Source organism: Trachurus trachurus (genome assembly GCF_905171665.1).
Source record: "Trachurus trachurus genome assembly, chromosome: 19".
Lineage (NCBI taxonomy): Eukaryota > Metazoa > Chordata > Actinopteri > Carangiformes > Carangidae > Trachurus > Trachurus trachurus.
In genome coordinates, this window is record NC_139913.1 from 11452481 (window position 1) to 11475626 (window position 23146).

The window sequence follows — 23146 nt, forward strand, 5'->3', positions numbered from 1 at the left end:
GAGTGAATGAATGGAGTCCCTTCGAACTGGGATGACGCTGGTGGAGGAGGCGACGGCTGTGACACCATGTTTCCCCCCCTAGGTCCTTGAACGTGGCACACAGTGAGTCGAAGTAGCTTGTTACACAGACCATGAAGTACAGTAGCTACAGGTCAGGCTTCAGTTCACAAGGCACACAGAGACAGAAAGAGGAACAAACACAACCATCCAGTGTGACTCTTTTGTTAGTGTAGAGCAGCTTTTTACAAGTACAGAGCTGATTATGTGTGTGTGTTTGTTTGAATTATAACGCCACCATAAAGCTTCCTACGCCGCCCAGTCTAACGGATGGAAATAAAAATGTCAGGTTTGTTTTTTTTGTAACGCTGAACATCTGGGCAATGGAGCTCCAGGAGTGACCACCTCAGCAGGAAATACTGTACGACACATTTCTGAGAATCTTTCATCTCATAAAAACCATCACCAAAGTGTGCCAGAGGAATTCAGGGTAACACTTTATAATAAATACACACTATTAAGCATTAGTTAGGCATTAATAAATACTGAATTCTTCATTTATAACGCATGAATACTCATTAGTATGTAGTTATAAACACAGTTCGTGCTTATCAATGATGAGTAAACCATTTTTAACTGTTTATAAACGACATACTAATGAGTATTCATGTGTTATAAATTATGAATTCAGTATTTAATGCTTAACTAATGCTCAATAGTGAGTACTTATTATAAAGTGTTACCAAATTCAGCAAATATCAACTAAACCACATGCAAGACTCGCTGCTTTAATGTGTTTTTTTCTCTTTTCTGTACTTGTGGGGTTTTGGGATGGGCAGAAATTGAGGATAATTTGCTCTTCATTGACTAATCTGTTGAAAAAAGGGGTTTAAATAGATTATTTATTATGTACTGTAGCTACGCTGTAACTGTTAACTCTTCTTACCGTGAGTAGAGTGCACGTGTCAGAAGCGATCGAGCGCAGCAGCAGCAACAACACACTGTGACGAGCAGCGTGAACATGAACAGCAGCTGTAACATATGTTCCAGAGACAATGAGCAGGTTCTTTACTGCTTTTGTTTAAAGGCTTGTGTTGCAGTTAATGCTAGTATCATGTACTGGTGTATGTGTGTGTGCAACTGTGCATGCGAGTGTGTGTGTGTGTGTGTGTGTGTGTGTGTGTGTGTGTGTGTGTGTGTGTGTGTGTGTGTGTGTGTGTGTATAAGATGGGTGGAGAACTGTTATCCGTCTGTGTATATACTGGATGTCTTCGCTTATGGGAAGACAAAGACAAAATAGGATACGTCAAAGCAAACTGCAGCAGCACAGACCTTTAGTCAATGAGACATACTGTACATAACAACTATGAAATCTTGTCCTCATTCTGTATTGTATGAACTGTACTGCATTTATTCTGTGTTGTTTCATGTCTAAACTGTGTTTTTTACTCTATGCACATCTGTGAGCACGCCAAAGATGCATTTCCACTGCTTTTTGCAAGGGACAATACAGTTTTTTCCCATTCCAATTCTGATTCTGATAAAACATATACAGTATACAGCATAAACCATAACTATCTCCTCCTCCGAACTTGCTATTTCAAGAAAATACCGTCTAATCTCCTTCTTTCCAAATCAGCACGAAGACAGATGCTAATCTTCAAATGACAACGTCTCAGGAACGAACTGCTTCATACTTGGTGACCATGATTTTTCTCTAACTGCAGTGTGTTTTAATGAGGCTTTATCAAACAGTCGGTGACAAAATGTTTTATAACATGTTGATATTAAGCAGGCATAATGTTTACCATGGGTGTAACCTTACTACCTACGGCATGATAGCATGTTGGCGTCTTTAGTTTTGCAGGTGTTTGATCACAACATACGGACTGTGACCTGATGAAGGTTCATGATAAAGGATCTGTTACAACCAGTCGACTGTGAGCCATCATCAAACAGCAGCAGCAGAGATGATTTATTGACGACACATAACTGTGATACAAGTGCCAGGTGAATGAAACAGTCGTAATGTTTACAGTAAATGTTTTGCAATTATAAGATTTACTTCAAAAAGTCTGTTTTCCTGATCCGGATCTGCACCAAAAACAAACAAGTTGTCGGTCGTCGTCCCACAGTCGAAACTTTCCACCAAAAAAATAAAAAATAAATCACTCAAATCTGTTGTGGAGCTTTGTGATGCTCTGCTCACTGCGCAATCAAACAAACAAAAACTAAATCCACTTGGCAGAGAAAAGAAAGAAAGAAAGTACTCTATAAGAGCCCTCTAAGTGTGTGTGTGTAGATGTGTTCCCTTGCCTCACACTGTTAATGCCGTGTTGGTATGGTCTGGAGAAGACTCTGGTAATTGACCACATCTAGGAAGTGAGCCAGCACAGATGCCACAGTGAGAAACTACAACTGACAGCCAGGAGGAGGAGGAGGAGGAGGGGGAGGAGGAGGAGGAGGAGGAGGGGACGGGAGTTACCCACGACTGGATCAACTGCCATGACAGACGCTCTCTGACAGAGACATACTTGATATATTCTGCTTGACAGGAAACCCAGACTTCCTTTATTTTAAATCACTAGTTATGTATTTCATCCAGTGTTGTACAAGTGAAGTCAGCAGAGGTGTCCATCTTATCAATTAACTTCTATTAAAGGGATAGTTCAGCATTTTGGCAAACTGGCCCATTGCCATAATCCCTATAGTTTTAGGAGTAGGTTCGTTACCTTTAATTGTCGGTGCAAGCTATTTTTAGAACGGTGGAGCAGAGTCGTGAGCTGCTCAGAGCTACGCTACGGAGGCTAATGGGATTTCTTGGTTTCCCTCATCAAACTCATCAAATACACAATCCAACAACTCCAAAACGCTCTGGTGGACAAGTTGTGACCTGCACATTCACCACGCTATGAGATAATAATGGAGCGTTACGAGACGGAGTTGTTTTCGAGGCAAAGAAACTGCTTGCTGAAAAACTGCCCACGACGGGAATGCGCATCAGCGGTTTTGTGTGAATTTACCTCTAAAACAACTCCGTCTCGTAACGTTCTGTTATTATCTCATAGCGTGGTGAATGTGCAGGTCACAACTTGTACATCAGAGCGTTTTGGAGTTGTTGGGATTGTGTATTTGATGAATTTGATAGGGGAAACGTTGAAATCCCATTAGCCTCCGCAGCGTAGCTCTGAGCAGCATGCGGCTCTGCTCTGCCGTTCTAAAAATAGCTTGCACCAACAATTAAAGGTAACAAACCTACTGCTATGACTATAGCGATTATGGCAATGGGCCAATTTGCCAAAATGCTGAACTATCCCTTTAATGATGAATGGAAGGCAGGGTGATTAATTATAAAGAAATCTGTGATAATTATAAATGTATATTTTCATATTTATTCATATTTGTGTATGTGCTTATTCTCCTCGTGCTTCTCCCCAAATTCACTCAAGTGGTTTGTTTCCTATCAATTAACTATAGTTATGGCAGGTTTTGACTTCCCTAATCATTTCCCCTAATTATTTATCTTTTGTTTCGATTCCACATTGAATTTTTGCCTGTTCATCAAAAGAGCACTTGTGTGTGCACGCTTGAGCAACAGCTCCAGTCCAATGTTATAAGCAATTAAAGCTGTAAACAGGAATTAGTTAAGAGCACTTCAGTAGAAAAGAAGTGTCTACAAACCGTTTCTTTGGTTTTTGTTTTTTTTCCATCATCCACTGCGTGACTCTTTAAAAAAATTCACATTAGCTCATAGAAGAAAAGTCTGTACATGTCTCCACAATCTTAAACCACAATCAAGCTAAAAAGAAAAAGAAAGTTTGATTTCTCCGTCTCAGTCCTGCCTTGTTATGATAAGCTGCTTGTTTGCTTGTACCTGCAACAGCTTGTAACCAGCTACAAGTGGAGAGTGACAGACTGAGCCCTCACGTGACACAGCGTCTGCAGGAGCTGCTCATACACATCAGCACTTCACTCCATCACGCTGTTAACAACAGTCGAAAATGTCTATACGGAGAAACTGAAAGCCCTTTTTTATTTATTCCCCCCTTTTTCTTCTCCTTTCCCCCAGAATATCAATTTTTGGATGAACTATATTGAATGGGAGATTACCATTTCTTTTGTCTTTTTTTTTTTTTTGCCTCCCTGATCTCACCTCTATAAAACGGTGAAGTGCGACTGTCTATTGGAGTAAATCCCCTCTATAGCACTGGCTCCAGGAGACTAAATCCCAGGGACTTCGCTCTCCTGCAGTTCTGTTGTCAGTGTGTGCCAGGCTGAGGTTGGGTGACAGTGTGATGGATGGCAGCAGGCAAATCCACTCCTCTAATGAGCTTATGAATAAATATATCTAGTCTGTGTGTGTGCAGATGCACGTGGCCGTGAAATAGATATTTGTTACATCGCTCTGGATGTCGGGGTGTGAATATGAATATGCATGTGGCATGTATGCAAGTGTACATGTGAGATTAGAGTGAGAAGGAGGAGGAGGAGGAGGAGGAGGGGGGGAGGGTATAGAAGAAGTGGTGACAATAAATACGCTGTAAGACAATGTGAAAATTTAAAAAGATGATCTCTATTCCCAGGATTGCACACGTACACACATATATACACACACCGCCTTTGGTGAAATGATCAACAAAATAAGAAAGCAAGTCAATATTGTGATTTAAATTCGCAGGCTGCTGTGCATATGAAAGAGGGGGAAGCGTCTTTTCAACACGACGGTCCCCTCAGACACAACCTGCGCTTTCAACAAATAAATGACAAGATCTGAATATGAATTGGAAACTCCAATATGCGACACACACACACACGCCTCTCTCTCTCTCATTTGCTGCAGATAAGCCACTGATAAGCGAGTAAATGGAGACATTTCTATGGCGATGATGAAGCGTCGTCTGCTCCGTCTCGGTTACATGTGACCTCAGGCTCCCACTCAGACAAAGACATAGGTGCCCACACATGCATGCATTAACACACACTCACACACTCACATACACACTCACATACACACAAACAGAACAATAATGTGGGTGAGGACATACATCGCCCAGCTGTCTGCAGCCCAAGCAGAGCTTCACAGAACAACCGAGCACGCAGCCCTCGTAGCTATGGCAACTACAGCAGAACACAGCAAAACGAAACAAGTCTTGTCCACCTTTTTTTTTTTTTACGAGGGGGAGGAGGAGGTAACACTGGAGGGTGATTTCTCCGGCGCTAAAAAGCCTCAAGGTCCCAACACGTTTGCTGAAATGTAATCTAGTGATTCGAGCTCTGAGCCGCCGCACAGAACCTGGACCTGGACCTGGACCTGGACCTGGATCTGGACCTGGACCTGGATCTGGATCTGGATCTGGATCTGGATCTGGACTTCCCCTCCTCCTCGTCCGCTCGTTCAAAGACAAGAGCTGCCTGCTGCAACGGAGGCTCTGATCTTTTGTGTTGTGGCTATTCTTGTCTGCAGGTGCCTGAAACAGAGCCGAGGTCGTCCTTATCAAGTGTCCTTTGAGGACGGTGAAGGGGCTTTTACACGTCGAGTTCCTGCATCCAACATCATTCTCCAACACAGCTGGAAGATTATCACATTATATAGCTTAAAAAGATATTTTATGCAATTGGAAATCAATTCCCTGTGTAAATGTTAGATTTACCCTGAATGCCTGTTTCGCAGATTGATTGATGTGCCTGTGTTTTTAAAAAAAAAGAAGTTTTTATTTGATTATGTCTCATCTCTAAAAAAGGTCAAGAGTTTCCTTTGACATTTGGCGTTACATTTCATGCGACAAAGGGAGATTTGTGACAAATTGGCCTATGAATTCACTAAGAGATGCAATCAAAAGTGCAAGAACAAAGTTTTCTTTTGGTAAAATTCAATTTTAATTTTTTCATCTTCTGCGGCTTCTTTTTAAAACATTTGCATAAATCAAAATGCAGATGTGGCTCCTTTTTTAGTCTGGCCTTGATACTCTGGACCCAGACGTGCTGTTTCATATTAATTTCACCAGTCTTTATGCATGACCCACAGGCTTGTTCCCAGTGTGCATGCAGTTATCTGGTTCAGAGACCTCTGATGAGTTTGTGTGCTCGTCTTGTTGACTTGTTGAAAAAAACAATGCGGACCAGATGTTGCTGTGCAACACAGCGATCTGCTCCGTCGCAGCCTCCAAACTGAGGCAGTCAGCAGCAAGTCCATTAGCAAGGCTGCCTCTCCCTCTTTTATGTGTGTGTGAGTGTGTTTGAGCATCACATGCACGTGTGGATCTATCATTACAGCCTTGGGAGGATTAGCCAAGCAAGGTGAGGCACAAAGCAGAATTTTAAGAGGCTGGAGGGAGGGGCCGATGTTCTAAGAACGGTCATTAGCCGTGCTCTCCTTCGCCCAAAAAGCTGTTAATTCAACGTTTCACACAACCTCATCGGGTTTGGATTAGACCGGCAGCAAACAACTGACATCAAAGCCACATCAACAAATGAGCAGGTTAATCTGGAGGACCTGAATCTACGCAGGGGGAGAAGATTTTGCGGCAGGTATCCTGAGCTGTTCATCCGCCGAAAGATTCATAAAATCGCACACATTCTCCACAAAGCACGGATTCTGTATGCAGAGCCACAGCCTCCGAACAACACCGAAATTTGGTTTTAAAAGGTTTTCAAAGAACCTGACAGAGAAACGTAGTTAGTAGTCTCCACACGGGGCCTTAAAGGCTGTTTGAAGTTAAGACTCAACCTCAAAGACCAAACATGATGTGGATTTTTCCCACCTGGGGCCAGAAATACAGTGGAACATGATGCACGAACAGTCAAGAGGATTTTCCATCAGTATTTGTTTAACTGACCCGCAGCTTGCACTCATTTTGACTTGTTACATCATTAATAGCTCTTTATAACATGGTGCTGATCAATCTGTTTGCTTTTTATAGACATTGTGTGAAAAAACAGCGGCCGAGCTTGATGCTATTTCAAGAAGATTAATAATAATGTGCAGTTTTATTACAATGCACCACACTGGACCGTTTATTAGCTGTGAGCTGCTTTATTTTTATAACACCGTCTCTGGTCTAAATCCCCATCGTGTGTTTCCATACTGCAGGCTTTCTGGGCAGCTGTCGACTCTGGTGAACAAACCCTTCATTCCTGAAGGACTCTGCCCTCATGACTCAGCTGTGGAAGCGCAGCGGCTATTGTTAACGCTGAGCAGCTTCGACACCCTTAACTTTCTCTTCATATGGTTTGGCTCCTTCGGTGGCGGAGTGATGTCTCTGAACTTATCCCACAGCCTCCTCTCCCTCTCCTCCCTCCTCTTCCTCCTCCTCAGTGGGGAGACAACAGAGGACAGCTCTCGTCCTCAGCACAGGGGACACCAGCGAGCTGCAAGGTTAAATATGACACCACTTTAAGAAAGTGGAAGTAGCATAATTGCCAAGGACGTCACTTGATACAGCGGCCTATTAATAGCTTGGCTGCCTTGACCTCCGTCCCAACTGGAGTTCAGCCCCTAGTGGAGATATTTATAACCTCGCTCGCTGCAACCACACCCTCGTCACCGAGAGGAATCAGGATGAGCTGCAATGTTTCTCTGCTGTTATTCAATTAAGAATTTCAATTAAAAACACTCAAAGCAAAGACAAGGGGAAAAGCATTAGATGACTTCCGATTAAGCCTCTGATTACAATGTTTCTGATAATCTTCCACTATCTTTAGCACCAAATGAACATCAAAGCCAACTCCCCCCCCAAAAAAAAAATCTTTCATGTCTGACAAAAGCCGTAATCAATTGTTGCTCTTATGTAATCCCGTAGACATATTTAGCAGACTGATTGCAAAGTCAGAGCTGTAATCCAGACAAAATGCCTCATAGCGGTTCAGTGCCCTGAAATGACTGAGCAAATAAGTTAACAGCAGACACACAGACAAGAGGTGAATGTTAATAAAGCGACTGGTGTCGTCTGTGCGGTCCTGTGCAGCAGTCCGTAAGGGTTTGGACACGCATGGGGACACACACACACACAATATAACACACTTCTTTAGGCCTCTGTGTGTCTTACCACAGAGAAATGTTTGCTCAGCTCTCCACCATCAGCATTCACAGAAAGCACTGAGGTGGTATATGTAACCCACTGCTCTGTTTTGTAAGCAAATCATTATCATTGCTATTAATAGCACACTGCGGGTTTCTCTTTTGCACTTTTTTTTTCCCTTTTCCAGAAGGTAGTCTACTGCTAGACATCCTGATAAAAAAAGCAAATGTAAGCAGCCATTAAAAAAAAGAAAAAAGAAGAGGGGGGCGATAGTAACAGTTCATTTGTAGAGCAGCTCTCATGTATGGATGGATGAAGCCCTCTGCTTCATGTAGGAGGGGGACATTTAGATGATGAGGAATCATTGATAATGCTTTATTGATGCCAATTAAACTGTAAAATATGTTAATTAAAATTAACAAATTAACACCGGAGGATTAAAGAGTAAAACTAAAAGAAGGAAACATGAAAGTTAGTTTGCTATTCTAAGATGAAGTGACAAGTGAGTCGTCTCCTCTTATTTCTCTCCAGTATTAGTTTAAGAAAAGAGGAGAGTGAAGGACTTACAGTATCTTTGGAAAATCTTTGGTAAAAAGGAGGTGATATTTCAATCTAAACTTATAAAATCAAGTAAAAGGCACCTGCGCGGGGGCTAATGTGATCATTTGTTAAAGCTCCAGTGAAATCCTCCAGCCATGCTCCTGAGATGATTAAAAACAAATAGATGTTTTCAATCTTTCAATATGCTCAAATTGAAATTAAGCTTCAGCTCTGAGTCTAAAAATCGCTCTTAATCCTTTGCACCACGGCCTGAATATTTATCGAAGTTCATCGCTTTTCTGCTGAGTCCCATGAGGATAAAATCTTTTTAATCTTTTTTCCCCTCATTCCGCTATAAAGCTGTTTTCTCTTCCTCTGTGCATTAATGTGGTTGACATAGAGGTTTGAGTCATCAGCATAACATTGGTGCATGATGTATAAAAGCAAATAGCAGAGGGCCAAGCAGAGTTCCCTGTGGGACGCCAGAGTCACGTATAAAGGAAACAAAACAAGTTCACTGTCCAATGCTGTCAGTCCAAAACTGTGTCAAACACCATGTGAAGGAACAGCCACTGCGTTAGCACCAACAATGGGTCTTTCTGGATTCTGGATTACTTTTTTGGGGCTATTTCCGAGAAGCGGTTGGTGCGATAACTATGCTAAAAGCTTTAGTAATATGCCGTTGTCATTTAAATGACTGGGTGTGTGGTTTACAACAGCTTTCTTTAGAGTTTTACCAAGGAGAGCGAGATTACAGATGGGCCTGTAATTGCTAAGGTTGCTGCTGTCTGGGTTGCATTTCTCTGCAATAGAAAGTATACAGAGATTTCTTTTTGGGGGGGGGGGAAGATTTTCTAATTGTAGGTTGTTACCTGGCAGAGGCTCGGTGCATGGGAGCCGACTTTAAAGAGCTTTGGTCTGAAGGGGGGGGATCAAGAACACGAGAGGATGACTTCATCTCGCTAATGGCAGCAGCACCGACTGCATTTTTCTCTCATCATTATAAAAGATTGTAACTCTAGATCCGAGGGAGCAGCAGCAACGACGCCGGCTCAACTCGAGTGCTGATAAGTGAGAAGTGAGAAACGCCGGGCCACCTGACCGACAGTAGATCACCTCCGTCTACTAGTTTTCAAAAAAACTGATAATGAGACTGCAGCTATTCCAACTTTGTGCACTGGGAAACAAGTGAGGTTGTTTTTTTGTTTTCTTTTAAAGGACAGTGGTGTCGTCACTGCTTTGATTTATAGCCGAAATGTCACGCACAGTACAAGCTGTGCCCACCTGCCAATAGAGTCACCCAGCGGGCCGCTTTTGTAATCAAGATTGAGTGGTGAAACAATCCTGCAGCTCCGGCAGAAAAATCCGGAAGCCATACTGTCACTCAACGGCGAATGGAAATAGAGCCTATAATCCACCGGTTAGCAAATTAACACCACATTAATTTCCAGAGGCACTGAATATTAGTCGAACCGGGGCTCATTTATTATTCGCTGTGGGTCAGGATAAGTGATGACTTTAAAAAAAAAAAAAAAAGAAAAAGTGACCCAAGGAGGAGGTTGGATTTTTAGACGGTCCGTCATATTCATTTCACTACTCATCTTTGGGCTTACGAGCCATTTGTCTGACACCGGCTCGAGGGATTGCAAGGGAGGGAAATTGAGCAATTATATAAATCAATATCACTCTGAACCACTACAGAGGGTATATGGGGTTTTTTATTTGGCTGATTTTCAGGTAAGTGGACCACATCAGTCAAGAGGCTCCGCAATCCAAAGCCAGGTCTAATTGATTTTTGTCTTGTGAATAAATATGAAGAAGACACTGACTGGGCACTGGGAAAAGATTATACCAGACACTCAGGTAAGAAGCAGAGACGCAGCCTTGGTGGAAAACATACAGTACAGTTATCTGCCACTTCCCCAGTCGTGTACTGTATCACACGTCTTCTCTGGGTATAGTGCAGCCTATATTTTTGATGACAAGCTCTGTAACAGTCTCAAAAGAAGAAAAAAAAAAGGCTTGTCTGTGCCTGGCTATCTTTAGATTCTTCAGACGTGACAACTACTTGTCAGATAATCATTAAGCGAAAACATCCACAGAGAGAGAGAGATAAGACTGACATCCTCGTGAAGGATGCTCCTTCTCTTCCTGCTCCATCAGGTTCAGGTTCATACTCCACGAGTGGCCATAAAAACCAGGAAACACTCGCTCATCTTGGTCACGGTCAACATGGCCAGCATCTACAGTACATCTAACCCATCCTCATGTCGCTGCCCGATACAGTCTGAATGAATGACAGCTGACAAGCCAAAGCTCATGAAAGCCTCTCTCCAGGTGGTGATACTAAGTGGTGCAAAAAAAAAAAAAAAAAGATTAAAAAAAAGAAGCGGCTGTGGGCGCCTCATCAAAAACCATTCACCTGAGACCAGTAATAGCAGCTGTTGATGAGGTGCTTGTGTTTTGCTGGCAGACAGTGTTATTGAGACATTTTGTCCTGTTCACACACCAGCTAGCGGTCCTCTGGGACGGGGGAGGCAGGGAGGCAGGGAGGCAGGGAGGCAGGGAGGCAGCCTGCAGCACTGAAACTGGAAGGAGGAACCACATCCCAGCACATGACAGGGTGATTCTGGTACACAACAACAAGCTGCTGCTGCTGCCGCCTGCATGGTGATGGGGAAAAACTATTCCCCCCACCAACTTCAACCCATTTACGCAACTGTATGCTACATATGACGCTGTGCTCTGGAGGGAAAAGTGAGACGCACAACAACAAGAACAAGCACCATTAGCCACCCACAGCTTGTGCTTAGACACACACACACACACACTTACACACTCTAACAGACATATACACATGCACACACACACACACGCACACTCAAAGACAATTGAATGCTCACCCACGCTGACGCATGAAACAGACCAGCTTGCCACGAAAAAACACTTGGCACTCTGGTTGATTCACAGGTCCTCCAGCCTACGTTGTCATTAGAGCGCAGCCCTTTGACAAATGCATCATTTTCGTGGAGAGAAATTACTTTTTCCCATCACACACACACACACACACACATCTGTAACCCAGCGTCATTATAGGACCAGCGTCCGACTCCAGATGTGCGATCATCATCAGCAGCAGAGAGACACACCGAGAGAGAGAGAGAGGAGGCTCCGTCCGAGCAAAGGTGGAGCAGCAGGTGACCGGGTAGGTGGGGTGAGGGGGTGAGAGGGTGAGGGGGTGAGGGGGGGTGATGGGAGGGTGAGGGGGGGGGAGCCCACAGTTTGCAGGCACAGATGGAGGAATGAAAAACGAGCAGAAGAGGGTGTGGCAGGCAGGCAGGGCTCACCATTCTCAAACCAGATCTCGCATTCCTGAACGCTGGAGTACGGCACCAGCTCCCTTCTTCTTCTTCTTCCTCCTCCTCCTCCTCCTTCCCCCTCCAGCGACACGAACAGTCCTTCCTCCCTGAGCGATGACCAGTTCATCAAAAGACAAGCAGAAAGAAAAAGGAAAGAAAAATACAGGGGGGAAAAAGAAGTAAAAAAAAAACAAAAAAAAACACCTGCAGCCGAGCAGGAGGAGGCAGGAGGAAGGAGGAGGAGGAGAAGTGCGGAGGAACAGAAGCTGTATCTATCGCTCGCCCTCGCTCTCTTTCTTTCTTCTTCTTCTTCTTCTTCCCCTCTTGTTTCCTTTCTGAGGAAATCTCCACAGGTTTCAGTGCTGATGCTGCCCGCTCTATTCAGTCGCAGTAAATGATACAGAGCCAGCCAGGCAGATTTGGCAGTGACGGGAGGAGCGAGAAGAGGAGGAGGAGGAGGATGAGGAGGAGGAGGGAGAGAGAGAGAGGGAGGTAAAGGAGAAGAGAGAGGAAGGAAGGAAGGTAGGAAGGGAGGGAGGAAGGAAGAACGCAGCAGTCACTGTGTCACTGGGGAAAGGGGGGAGGGGGGGGGGACACAGAGGTGACACCGGCGAGCGCTGGTCACCGAAACCTCCGCCGCTACGATGAAAAGAAATTAAAGATGAATAAATTAAAAATTAAACACAAAAAAAAAAAAAAGAGCGCAGACCCGGAGGGGATGGGGGGGTGAGGATGTGGGATGGGGGGGTGATGGGAGCTTTTCCCCCCGCTAAAAGGAGCCCGTGAGCACAGATAGCAGCGAGCCCCTCGTTCGCCTCCGTGACTGCATTAGCGCTTAGCGTGTTATGTATAGATGTGAGAGGCGCACACACACACACACACACACACTCTCTCTCTCTACAGGAACAGGAGCCCAGGTCTCCAACAGATGAATGGTGCAGTGCTGCTGTTGTCATGGCAACCGCAGAGCAAAAAAAAAAAAAAAAAAGGAGGGGGAGGAGGAGAAGGGTGGGTATCGGGGGGGAGGAAAGAAAATGGCATAAAAAAAGGTGGGAGGGAGGGAGAGAGGGAGGGAGGGAGGGAGGATATTATTAAAGGGACGCAGTTTTGCCGTTCGTGCATGGAGCTTTGGGGACACATTAGATCACAAGTGTGTGGAGGAAAGAAAAAAAAAAAAGGAGCAGAAGCATTATTTGACAGAAACAAGGGTTTCAATAAAACCTACTCCATTTTCCTCTTGGGCTCAGGCATCCCAGCTCTGTCCTTGTTTTACCCTTGAAACTGTATTTGTACAGCTGCAGCCATGTTTTACGGCTATTTAGGGGTTCAAACCCACGGAGGTTCATTGTGAAGCGTCTTTGCTTTTTTGTCAGGGTTCGTATCTGTTACACTGTGAGCTCACTCACTGTAGTTTTTTTTATTAATCTCCTCCAGTCACACTTATTTCCCTGGCGTGACATCTCCTGCCACTTGCAGGCGATACCGACAACAAGCCTTAAAAAATGTGCCACAGTCACAGGTTAAAGTTTGTCTGAGCGAGAGCCGTGCTGCTGCTGCTGATACCTGCACCTATAAAACATCTGCTCTCTTTTATGACAGCGCCACCCCTGCTGTCACGTGGCAAAAATAAATTTTAACATTTACACGTGTGGCATGACGCAAGCGGTGTGTTATATCGTGTAGCTCCGGTTATGTATTGTCAACAAAAACGCAAACATAATCCAGTGGAATGAAATGAAAAGACAAGTGGGGGTTGGTTGGTTGATGATCACATGTACTGTAAATCACTATTATCATTAAAATGAGCTCAGATACATTTCCTCAAGGAGGTTGTGTAAGTGTAAGACGCCATCAGGAAAAAAACCAATGCTGCTGACTGGTGTTGTTTCCTGTAAATGAGGGGAGACCTATAATCGTTTGGGGGAGGAGAGTGATAACAATCTCTGGTGTTAAAGTTTTGGATTGCATCGCAGACTGTAGCCTATATATATATACACACGCTTCAGAGGCAATTTAAATCTACATTGTCTTTTATATTACCTTTAAACGTCCTCGAGAAATAAAACTATCATCTTTATTACCACTGCCACAAAAACACATGCAGCTCTGTAGAGATGATGTGGTGTTTTGGCAGTTTTACTTATCACCAGGTCATGTATGTATGCAAGCTGGCTGCTTTACATTTACTGTACAGGTACCAAAACACAACATTCAACTGCATTTATTTATTACAGTTATTATTATTATCATCTGTTCTTGCCTTTATTATGGACTGATGTGGACTTTATTGTGGGAGAGCGAGCGAGATGATGACATCAGCAAAGGGCAAACCATCAAGGGTCAGAGTTGCGCTGAAGCTGAAATGCTATAAGTTCCATCATGTGAGTCACTGGGACGCCCCCATATTTTACTTCTAGTTTTATTATATAGCAAATATTACATTTATATTTCCTTATTTCTCAGATTTTCCTTCTTAAAGCCCCTGTACAGACTTTTCATTTAGTGTTGATTTTGGCGGCCCCTGTGGACGAAAGCGGTGGAATGAGGACTGCATTTCCCACTGTCATGAAGTCGTTTGTCTGGCTGACCGTGTAGATTTGTTTTGGAAACATCAGAAAGAAGACGGGACTTGCTTTTTTTTTTTTTTTTTTTTTAGCAGCGTAATGTATCTATTCGTATCGTTTCGTCAGTGGTCCGACCCGACCATGCCTTCCAGAGGTATAGAATTAGACTACTTAGAAATAGCGTATCTTCACACTGATGGGCTCATTTGCTGTTGTAGGTAACAGAGACACATCAGCAGAAACCAGAGACTTTTGCGTATCCAGTTAAAAGCTCCGTACAGGGGCTTTAACAATAAAAACTGTCAGATTCAAAGATGTTAATTCTCTCATGTGACCTCATATTGACAAACTGTTGGTGATGTTTGTCTTTTTTGGGGCTTTTTATGCCTTTAATGGATGGTACAGTTGAGAGAGACAGGAAATGGGGAATGACATGCAGTAAAGGGCCGCCCAATGCGAGATTCGAACCGGGGCCAACTGCAGTGAGGACTGTAGCCTTTACATATGGGGCGCCCGCTCAATCTACCCTGTGATGTTTGTCTTTAATGAAGAATAATGAAGCTTGGCGATGACATTACATCACTCAAACATCCAGACTGACTGAAATATGACAACAATTTCTGTCACGCCACTTAATCCAACTTCCTTAGTCCTCCTCCTGAGGGCATCATACCTCCATTTCAATTACTGCTTTTTCTACATTTAACCTTCACTCTTTATTTTTCACCTGTGACAGCGGAGCTGAAAATGTCACATCTCCCTTCAGCGGAACAAATGATTCGGAGGGTCCACAGCGGCTGGGACGGAAGAGAGGCAAGAAAATAATGACAATAATTGAGGAGCGATTTTCTCGAGATGCAGCGCTGGGTAAGGAGGCGTGGAGATTGAGATGTCCCAAATGTCAGCGTTCATCTCAAATATTCACAGAGGATAGCAGATGCCATATAAACGGGAGGCTGGTTTAAGGAGGCGTGGAGAGCGGAAAGATTGAGACGTACCAAATGTCAGTCTTCCTTTCAAGAAAACACGCCGAGAGGGAATCGTAAAGGTAAAATACTCAAGGCAAGGTGCGCTGTGTTAGAAGACATCATGACTTACAGGAAACATCAATATAATCAGTTATGATGGCAAGAAACCAGGAGAGGAACTCATATTTAAAACGCACGAGAGCAGAATTCATTAATTCATTCAAAAAAAAAAAAACATGTTGCATGTTCATGGGAATTTGTTTCCATGATCACTGGGTGTTCATGTGTTGATGTTGTTTACCTGCTCCTGAAGGCAACCAACAATTATTTTCATGAGTGATTAATCCAATGATGATCATCTTGATTAATTCAGTCATCAAAAACTCAAGTAACTGAGTAGATGTACTGTATTAAAATACTTAGATTAGTGCTTGTACTATTTTAATGACCTGTCAGAGGGAAAAATCAATCTTTTTGTTTTATTTTATTTATCCAACAACTTTAGTGAATTATTACTTAGTTACTTTGTTGTAAACGCTGCTATAAATACAATATACAGTAGTTTAATTACCACCTTCATTAACTGAAATATTAAAAAGCTGTTTTAACACTGCAGTATATTACTGTATATTACTAGATGATGATTCAAAGTAATAATACAAACTAATAACAGTAGAACTGGAGACTTTAATTAACAGTTCTCCTTTGATTATTTACAGTTTGCTGACAATACAAGGTAGATTTTTGAATACAGGCACCTTTATTTGAATATGTCTGTGCTGTAGTATCAATATTTCTATCGTACCTCTAACTGCTGCTGCATTACCTCTCTAATATGCCACTATTTTGTTGTTTTATCTTATTAAATATTCATTTTAACCCACGACCGGTAAGTCTGCTTGAAAAGTGAGTTTATCAAAAACACTTGTAGATTTAATTTTCTTTTGATCTGATCAGATTTCCTACATTTCACAGATACCTTATCAAAAATCCATCCCCCAAAACAACGGCATGACTTCCAGCTGTGATCCTGCATGTCATCTCATCCTGCACAACAACAACAACAACAATGATTAAAGAGAAAAAAGAAAAGAATAAAGAGAGAGAAGAAGTACAGAACAATAAAACATTCCCAGAAACGCAGCATTCATCACAAGCAGCTAATTTATCAGAGCTCAGCTGTTTTTTATGTGGGTCCTTTAAGACCACCCACACAATGAGCTGTAAAACCTGACTAAGCAGTTCTGCACACTGCGCGTTGTTAATCCTGACCATCCACACGCTGCTACTGAGCTTTTTTAAACCTACATCATACCCATTTAGATGTTCGCTTACTGTAGTGCACTGCCACTTATTCACATATTACTCTATTATTGTGAGCACCAGAGAGACAATGGATTTTAGATACACTCATATTACTGTGATAATTACAGCAAGAGTGGTGAAAAAATTAGGCGTTATAATTCAATGAGGCCTTTTTTCTTCTTTTTTTTTTCTCCCAAGCTTTGAGGCCAAATGCAATTTTCTACCTTTACATGGCAATCCGCGGGGAGGTGAGTAATTGTATTGATTGCCGCCATTAATTAGGAGAAAGCATGCGAAATCTGACGAGTGATGTTGAAATAATTCCCTTTAAATGTTTCGGAGTGGAGCAGGGGCCGGCCAATCAATCAATCAAAGACGTCTGTCTGTGGCGAGCCTGACACTTGAGTGAGGTGTTTATTAAGAAACAAATAAGCAATCAGTGATTACAACTCATACTGTAATAATCATCTACACAGATATCACTGTGGGAGTGAGCAATCATCACACTCATAGTCTTAGATAACTCTTCAGAACGAAAAAAAAAAAGGGGGAACTGAATATAGATGACACAAACACATGCAGTTGTGGAATCTGCAAAACATTCATTAAGATGAAGGAAAGCTGCGTAGTTGACACAAATCTTGACACAGTGTTTGCTTTTCCCATGCAAACTGACCAGAGTCTGCAATTTCTAACCCTCATCTGTGTGATTGAGCAGAAACGACTTGTGTCAAATCATGAGAATATTATTTTACGTTTTCATTTGTTTTATTCGGTCACTGATTTGCAAAGACATTGTCTTCCATTGAAAAGTGGCATCTCCATGACTTACAATAAGATTATCTAAGGTAACATTAAAAATTCATTGGAATTAGTTCATTAGGATTTTATACCCAACTTAACTGAAATAGTCTGTTTTTTTTTATAATTACTGTAGTATCTAAAATGACATTGTTCCACCAAGCAGGAAGTCTGAGATAAAGCTAGTTTGATGTGGTTTACTGTACTTAGAGGAGGAATGTAAACATCTCAGTCAATCGATCAGTTTTCTGTGTCGAGTAGCTGCTTTTAGATTTGATACTTGGGAGTTTATATTTCATTGATTATACTGCAGGTGCTCAACTTCTCCTGTGTGCTGTTGCTATTTTTTTACTTTGGTAAAGAATGTGAATTCTTTCTCCGCCGCTAAAGCCCTGGTGAGAACACATGTTTTCGTGAGCATGCACGGCAGGAGACAGAAAAAGCCTTGCATCGCAACCCGCTCCAAAAATGTTTCATCAAATGAACATTTTCCGGGAGAAATTCAAAAGGCTTGAAAATGTCACATCCCAATACTTTAAAAACACTTTTTTTTTCTTCCCCTCCCTTCACCACAGCACTAGTGTTGGCAAACAGAAGTGCTCTTCAGCCGGCATTGACCCTGAGGTCTGACCTCTGTGGAGGGGAGGGGGACTGGAAAGGAAACTTTCCCACAGAAGTGAAATAAATTATAAAACATATTACTGTTGAGTCAGATGGAATAAAGGAGACTCCAGGTTGTTTTCATTCTGTATTAGTGTTAAAGGTAGTCAGCTACTGTATCAAAAGTACCCATTAAACAGCAGAACACAGAGTCGTATAATTAGATTATTATTACTGATTCATTACAACACATTTTAATGTTTGGTTGGTTGAAGTGGAGCTAATAAGGCTATAGCTAATTCACTCTGTTGGGTACTGCACCTGTCAGGACAAAGCTCACCTCAATGCTTTACTGTATATTTTATATTCATCATATATTATATATACTGTATGGTGTAATTGTTTTTGTTATATGAAGTGGAATTGGAACGTCAAGGTAAATTCATGCAAAACCACTGAAGCGCGTTCCCGTCGAGTTTTTCAGCAAGCAGTCTCTGCATTTACCTCTAAAACAACTCTGTGGTGAATGTGCAGGTCACAACTTGTCCACCAAAGCGTTTTGGAGTTGTTGGATTGTGTATTTGATGAGTTTGATGAGGGAAACCAAGAAATCCCATTAGCCTCCGTAGCGTAACTCTGAGCAGCTCGCGGCTCTGCTCCGCCGTTCTAAAAATAGCTTGCACCGACAATTAAAGGTAACAAACCTACTCCCAAGACTATAGGCATTATGGCAATGGGCCAATTTGCCAAAATGTTGAACTATCCCTTTAATGTCTTTCTCAGAGGATAAGGCATTCAGTGGTGATGGAGATAAATTAGTTCACCTCATGTGACCAAATGAGTAAATATACTGGAAGTGGATTAAACTGTGACATGTAGTTAAAAAAAAGGGGGTCAAATCAGAAACTCAATGATTGTTGAAAAAGCTCAACACCTTTTCATTCCATCAGAGCTACGAGGGTGAATTACTGAAGTCGCCGCCAGCAGCATCAGCACCACTCTGGTCTCCCTAAAGGGCCAATCAGAGGCTGCACAGGAGGGCAGGGTGGGAGGAGGGTGGGAGGTGGGAAGAGGGGGGTGGGGTGGGGTCGGGGGCTGCAATAGGTGAAGGCCACTGGGGGAGATCAAAGTGCAGCTGCCTTGAGACCTGCTGCTGTTTGCTCTCTAATGCACTCCTCCTCTGTCACCAGTCTCTCTCCAGCCACCTCTGCCATCTCTGGCATTGGAGGGGGTTCTGGCCTCTGACGCCACACACATACACACACGCACACACAAACACACACACACACACACACACACACAGGCTTAGTTCTGTCAAGCTGTGCAGGAAGTGGTGCTGAGTTGAATTAATTAAAGGGTGAGAAAGCCGGGGTGGATGAGACCCAACAATCTGGTGCTCTACGCCACTCGAGAGCAGACGCAGGTCTTTGAGGACTTGAAGGACAGAGGGCACCTCAAGGCACTCGAGGGCTTTTGTGTGTGTGTGTGTGTGTTGTTGTCACAGAGTGAGGTGAACTGATGCGAGAGCCCGTTTTGAGCTCCGTTAAGCTGTGTAAAGTCACATCGACGTGCGATCTGAAGGAGAGGGTCCCTCACCGGCGGTATATGCAAAAGGAGCCAAATCACCTTTTCTGATGCACAGATTTCCTTCCTGCGGTGTCGCAGCTGTCGCACGAGCTGGACAAAATCTAACATTTAAGGTTTTTTTTTTCTTTCTTCCTGTGGCTTCATTATTACAAGAAACTACAATATAATGCGCAATAGGTGGCCCGACAAAAACATAAACCTGGAAGGATTAACACAGTGAAGGGCTAATCCTGCCAATCGCTCACTGCCATGCACAACAAAAACACATCACACCTGAGTTACTGTTGCTTATCATTCAAGATCAGACAACGCTGAGTTTGCAGGAAGTTCACAGCAGGTTAAAAATGACACAATCCCTAAGCAACCATCACAACCAGCAGCACCTGACTGATAGGAGGCGTCAATGCAAACAGCAACATGTGCAACAAAGAGACACGTCCCTATGTGAGACATCATTAACCAACCCATTTTAAACAACAACTGCTCGTGTGGCAGCGATCAAGACAACGACACACAAGCACACACACATACATACACATATATTTACAGATTTGCATAAGATAAGGCTTTAAAAGATTGATTTGGATCCACACAGACCAAAGTGTAGCCGTCCAATCAGGCTGAATCTGCCACAAAGAGTTGAGTACAGTGAAAGAAGAATACGAATGGAACAAAACAGCTGAGAGGAGCAAAAAATAAAAGTGTTGGTTCGATTGGTTTGCTCTCAAAATCTAATACTCAACTCCTGATTCCCCTCTCCCACAACAAAAAAAAAGAAAAAAAAAATCTGTATCCCATTTTTCTCTCTCTCTCTCACACAGACACACAACCCTCCACAGAGTTGTGACACACCCAGCTGAAATGAAAATGAAAATCAGTTTTGGCGTGTTTCCTCTTCAAAACCCACTGCTTGAATGAGAAAAGGGAGGGGAGGGGGAGATATTAATCATTCTGTATGATGTAAAAAATCATGCCCCCCCCCCCTCCACACACCCATCAGTTCCTGGCATATCACAAATGGTTAATGATCTGAGGTAGCTGAGAGGCTGGTGCACCCTAGTGGTGACTGAGTGCTGAATCCAGTCCTTCACACCCACTCCCAGCTCAGTGTGGAGGCTGCACTGATATTAGGGCGAAGCTGCAATGTCAATATTTCATTTCTGGTTTTAAAACCCAGCGTAGCAGTGAAAAAAAAACACACACACACAAAAAAACAGGACATCCAGACTGCCCTGTGTCCACGAAAACCACAGCTTCCTCATGATAACATGACTGAGGCTCATAATCCAGTAAAAAGTGGGGAGACAGGCAGACAGAAGGGATTTTTCCACATTCTCTGCATGTCAGAGACGACGAGTGTGGAAGGGAAACGATTAGTGGTGAGAGATAAAGAGCCATAAAGGAAGGCAGAGCCGGCCGCAGCTCACAGTCCATCAGCTTGTCCTGGCACTGTCAATTAAGCGGGCCTTTTGGTGATTACAAGAAACTGGAAATTGCAGTGTTTGCTGCAGGCCAGAGTTCGGCCCTGCGTTGTGTTTTCCTCTCAGAATTAGTGGGTAAAGTAATACGGTAAGTGATTACTGCTCATCGGCGAGCATTAGGGTGAGAAATCATTCCACTCCTCTTCACTTTGTCTCGTTGAAATCTGCTTTAATTCAGCTGAGCGTGATTCTCTGATCGGATGCACACTGCCTACAGTTGCACAGTGAAGGGTTAAGAGAGGCTGTATTAGTACAATGAGTCCATGGGGGAGGACAGCTACAGGCGAGGATGTGCGTACAAGACAAATCTGAACCAGAGTCAGCCCACATCTCTGCTTGCTGTGGTTTTCTTCCCAAAAAAAAAAAAAAAAAACAGGATTTAGAAGAAAAAAAAAGTGGCAACACAGCCTAACTCATTCAAAATTGTGCACTGTCTGTGTGTGAAAGCTCTTGCCGCTGCGGTGTCGTTACCTGTGAGCTTCTTCACAGGCTGTAGCCTGACACTGATGGTCTGGTGGGTGAGCAGCGGGGAGGAGGGCAGCGAGCGTGACACGCCCTCCATTATGCGAATGTGCTGCATGCCCTCGGTCATGGAGAGCGGGGGCACGGCGTAGTCTCCTTCAAAGGCACAGTCGCTGTCTATGCTGCCACCTGCAGGACGGGAGGGAAACACAGAAGGAGTGTGAGATGCTTCTCTCTCTCTCTTTCTCTCTGTATGAATAGTGCATTAAAATTTAATGACACTCGAACACTGGGGTCAAATGCAGAATCCGTTTCTGCACAGAAAGCAAAGAGACTTCACAGAGGAGTGTATGGATGTGAGACTCAGTCTGTCGCTGAAAGAGTAATGACAGGACTTTTTTTTTTTTTTCCAGTTTCCCTGACACTGATATGAGCTGATATTTTAATCCTAACAGTTAATGAGGCTGGACTAAATGACAGAAACGCTTTAAATAATGCAACACAGCTCACATCCTCTCTGACAAAAATGTACTATTCAACAAATTGATTCAACAAGCTGGAAGTGACAAATAATCAAAACCTAGATAGGACTCTCTGCAGATGGACGCAGCATTAGATTAGGTTGTGGTTTTGGAGGTGCTGCTGTTTCTGTACAGTACAACCTCCGCCTGGTCTCTGGACACCGATATCAATGCAACACCACCAGTATTGAGTGTAACAAGATTGGCGTGACCCAGAAGAGGGAACAGCCCTGAAGGCAGCACGTGCTGTTTACATTCACTGCCTATAAACTACAGGCCGTGTGACCGCTCTCAGCCCCGCAGAAACACAATACCCCACAATTTTGTATATAATAAAAGAGGATGTTTCTAACGATATGAAATGTGTTTAAACAAACCCCCCCTTAAAAAAAGGCAGAGTCATGACCATGAGAGAGCATTTATTTACAAAAAGAGGAAAAAGCCTCTCACAATGAGCGGTAATTACAGTCAGAACATAAACAAGCACTCTCCATCATTCATCCACCCTCTTTTCCTCTCTTGCTTCAAAAACCACAAATTATGACAACTTAGGGATTTCATTTTGGGTGTTTTTTTCAAAACTTCACACACTCGCATTCCCCCGTGAAAAAAGAAGAGAAAAAAAAACCCAGCTGTCTGTAAACACAACATCCATTTTGTGTATCAGTTCTGGCTCAGGTTGCCTATTTCCCTGCAGACAGAGCTGTAAAAACCAAACTGGTCAAGCAACAGTCTCACATCAGATAGCAGCCGCCACAGTGAGACGTGAAGCCATTATCAGACACCGGGCCGTGACAAGTCCCACAGGAAGCCAGTATTACAGCTAGGATGGGGTGGGGAGGGGGGCAAATCGGCTGCTGTAATGCAAACACACGGGCACAGAAACACTTCCACACATGGAAGAAATAACAAACACACACGTCTCGCAGTGCTGGAGTCGGTC

General features: G+C 43.2%; 1 protein-coding gene across 1 annotated transcript in view; it reads right to left on the minus strand.

Moving 5' to 3' along the window:
* Positions 1–23146, minus strand: part of tanc2b (tetratricopeptide repeat, ankyrin repeat and coiled-coil containing 2b) — a gene marked incomplete at its 5' end in the record, with an annotated part of 85473 nt that overhangs the window by 60301 nt on the left and 2026 nt on the right. Inside the window, one exon of the mRNA XM_083994196.1 lies at positions 21692–21871. Coding sequence (XP_083850322.1) covers positions 21692–21871 — 180 coding nt within the window. The remainder of the gene's footprint in view (positions 1–21691; positions 21872–23146) is intronic.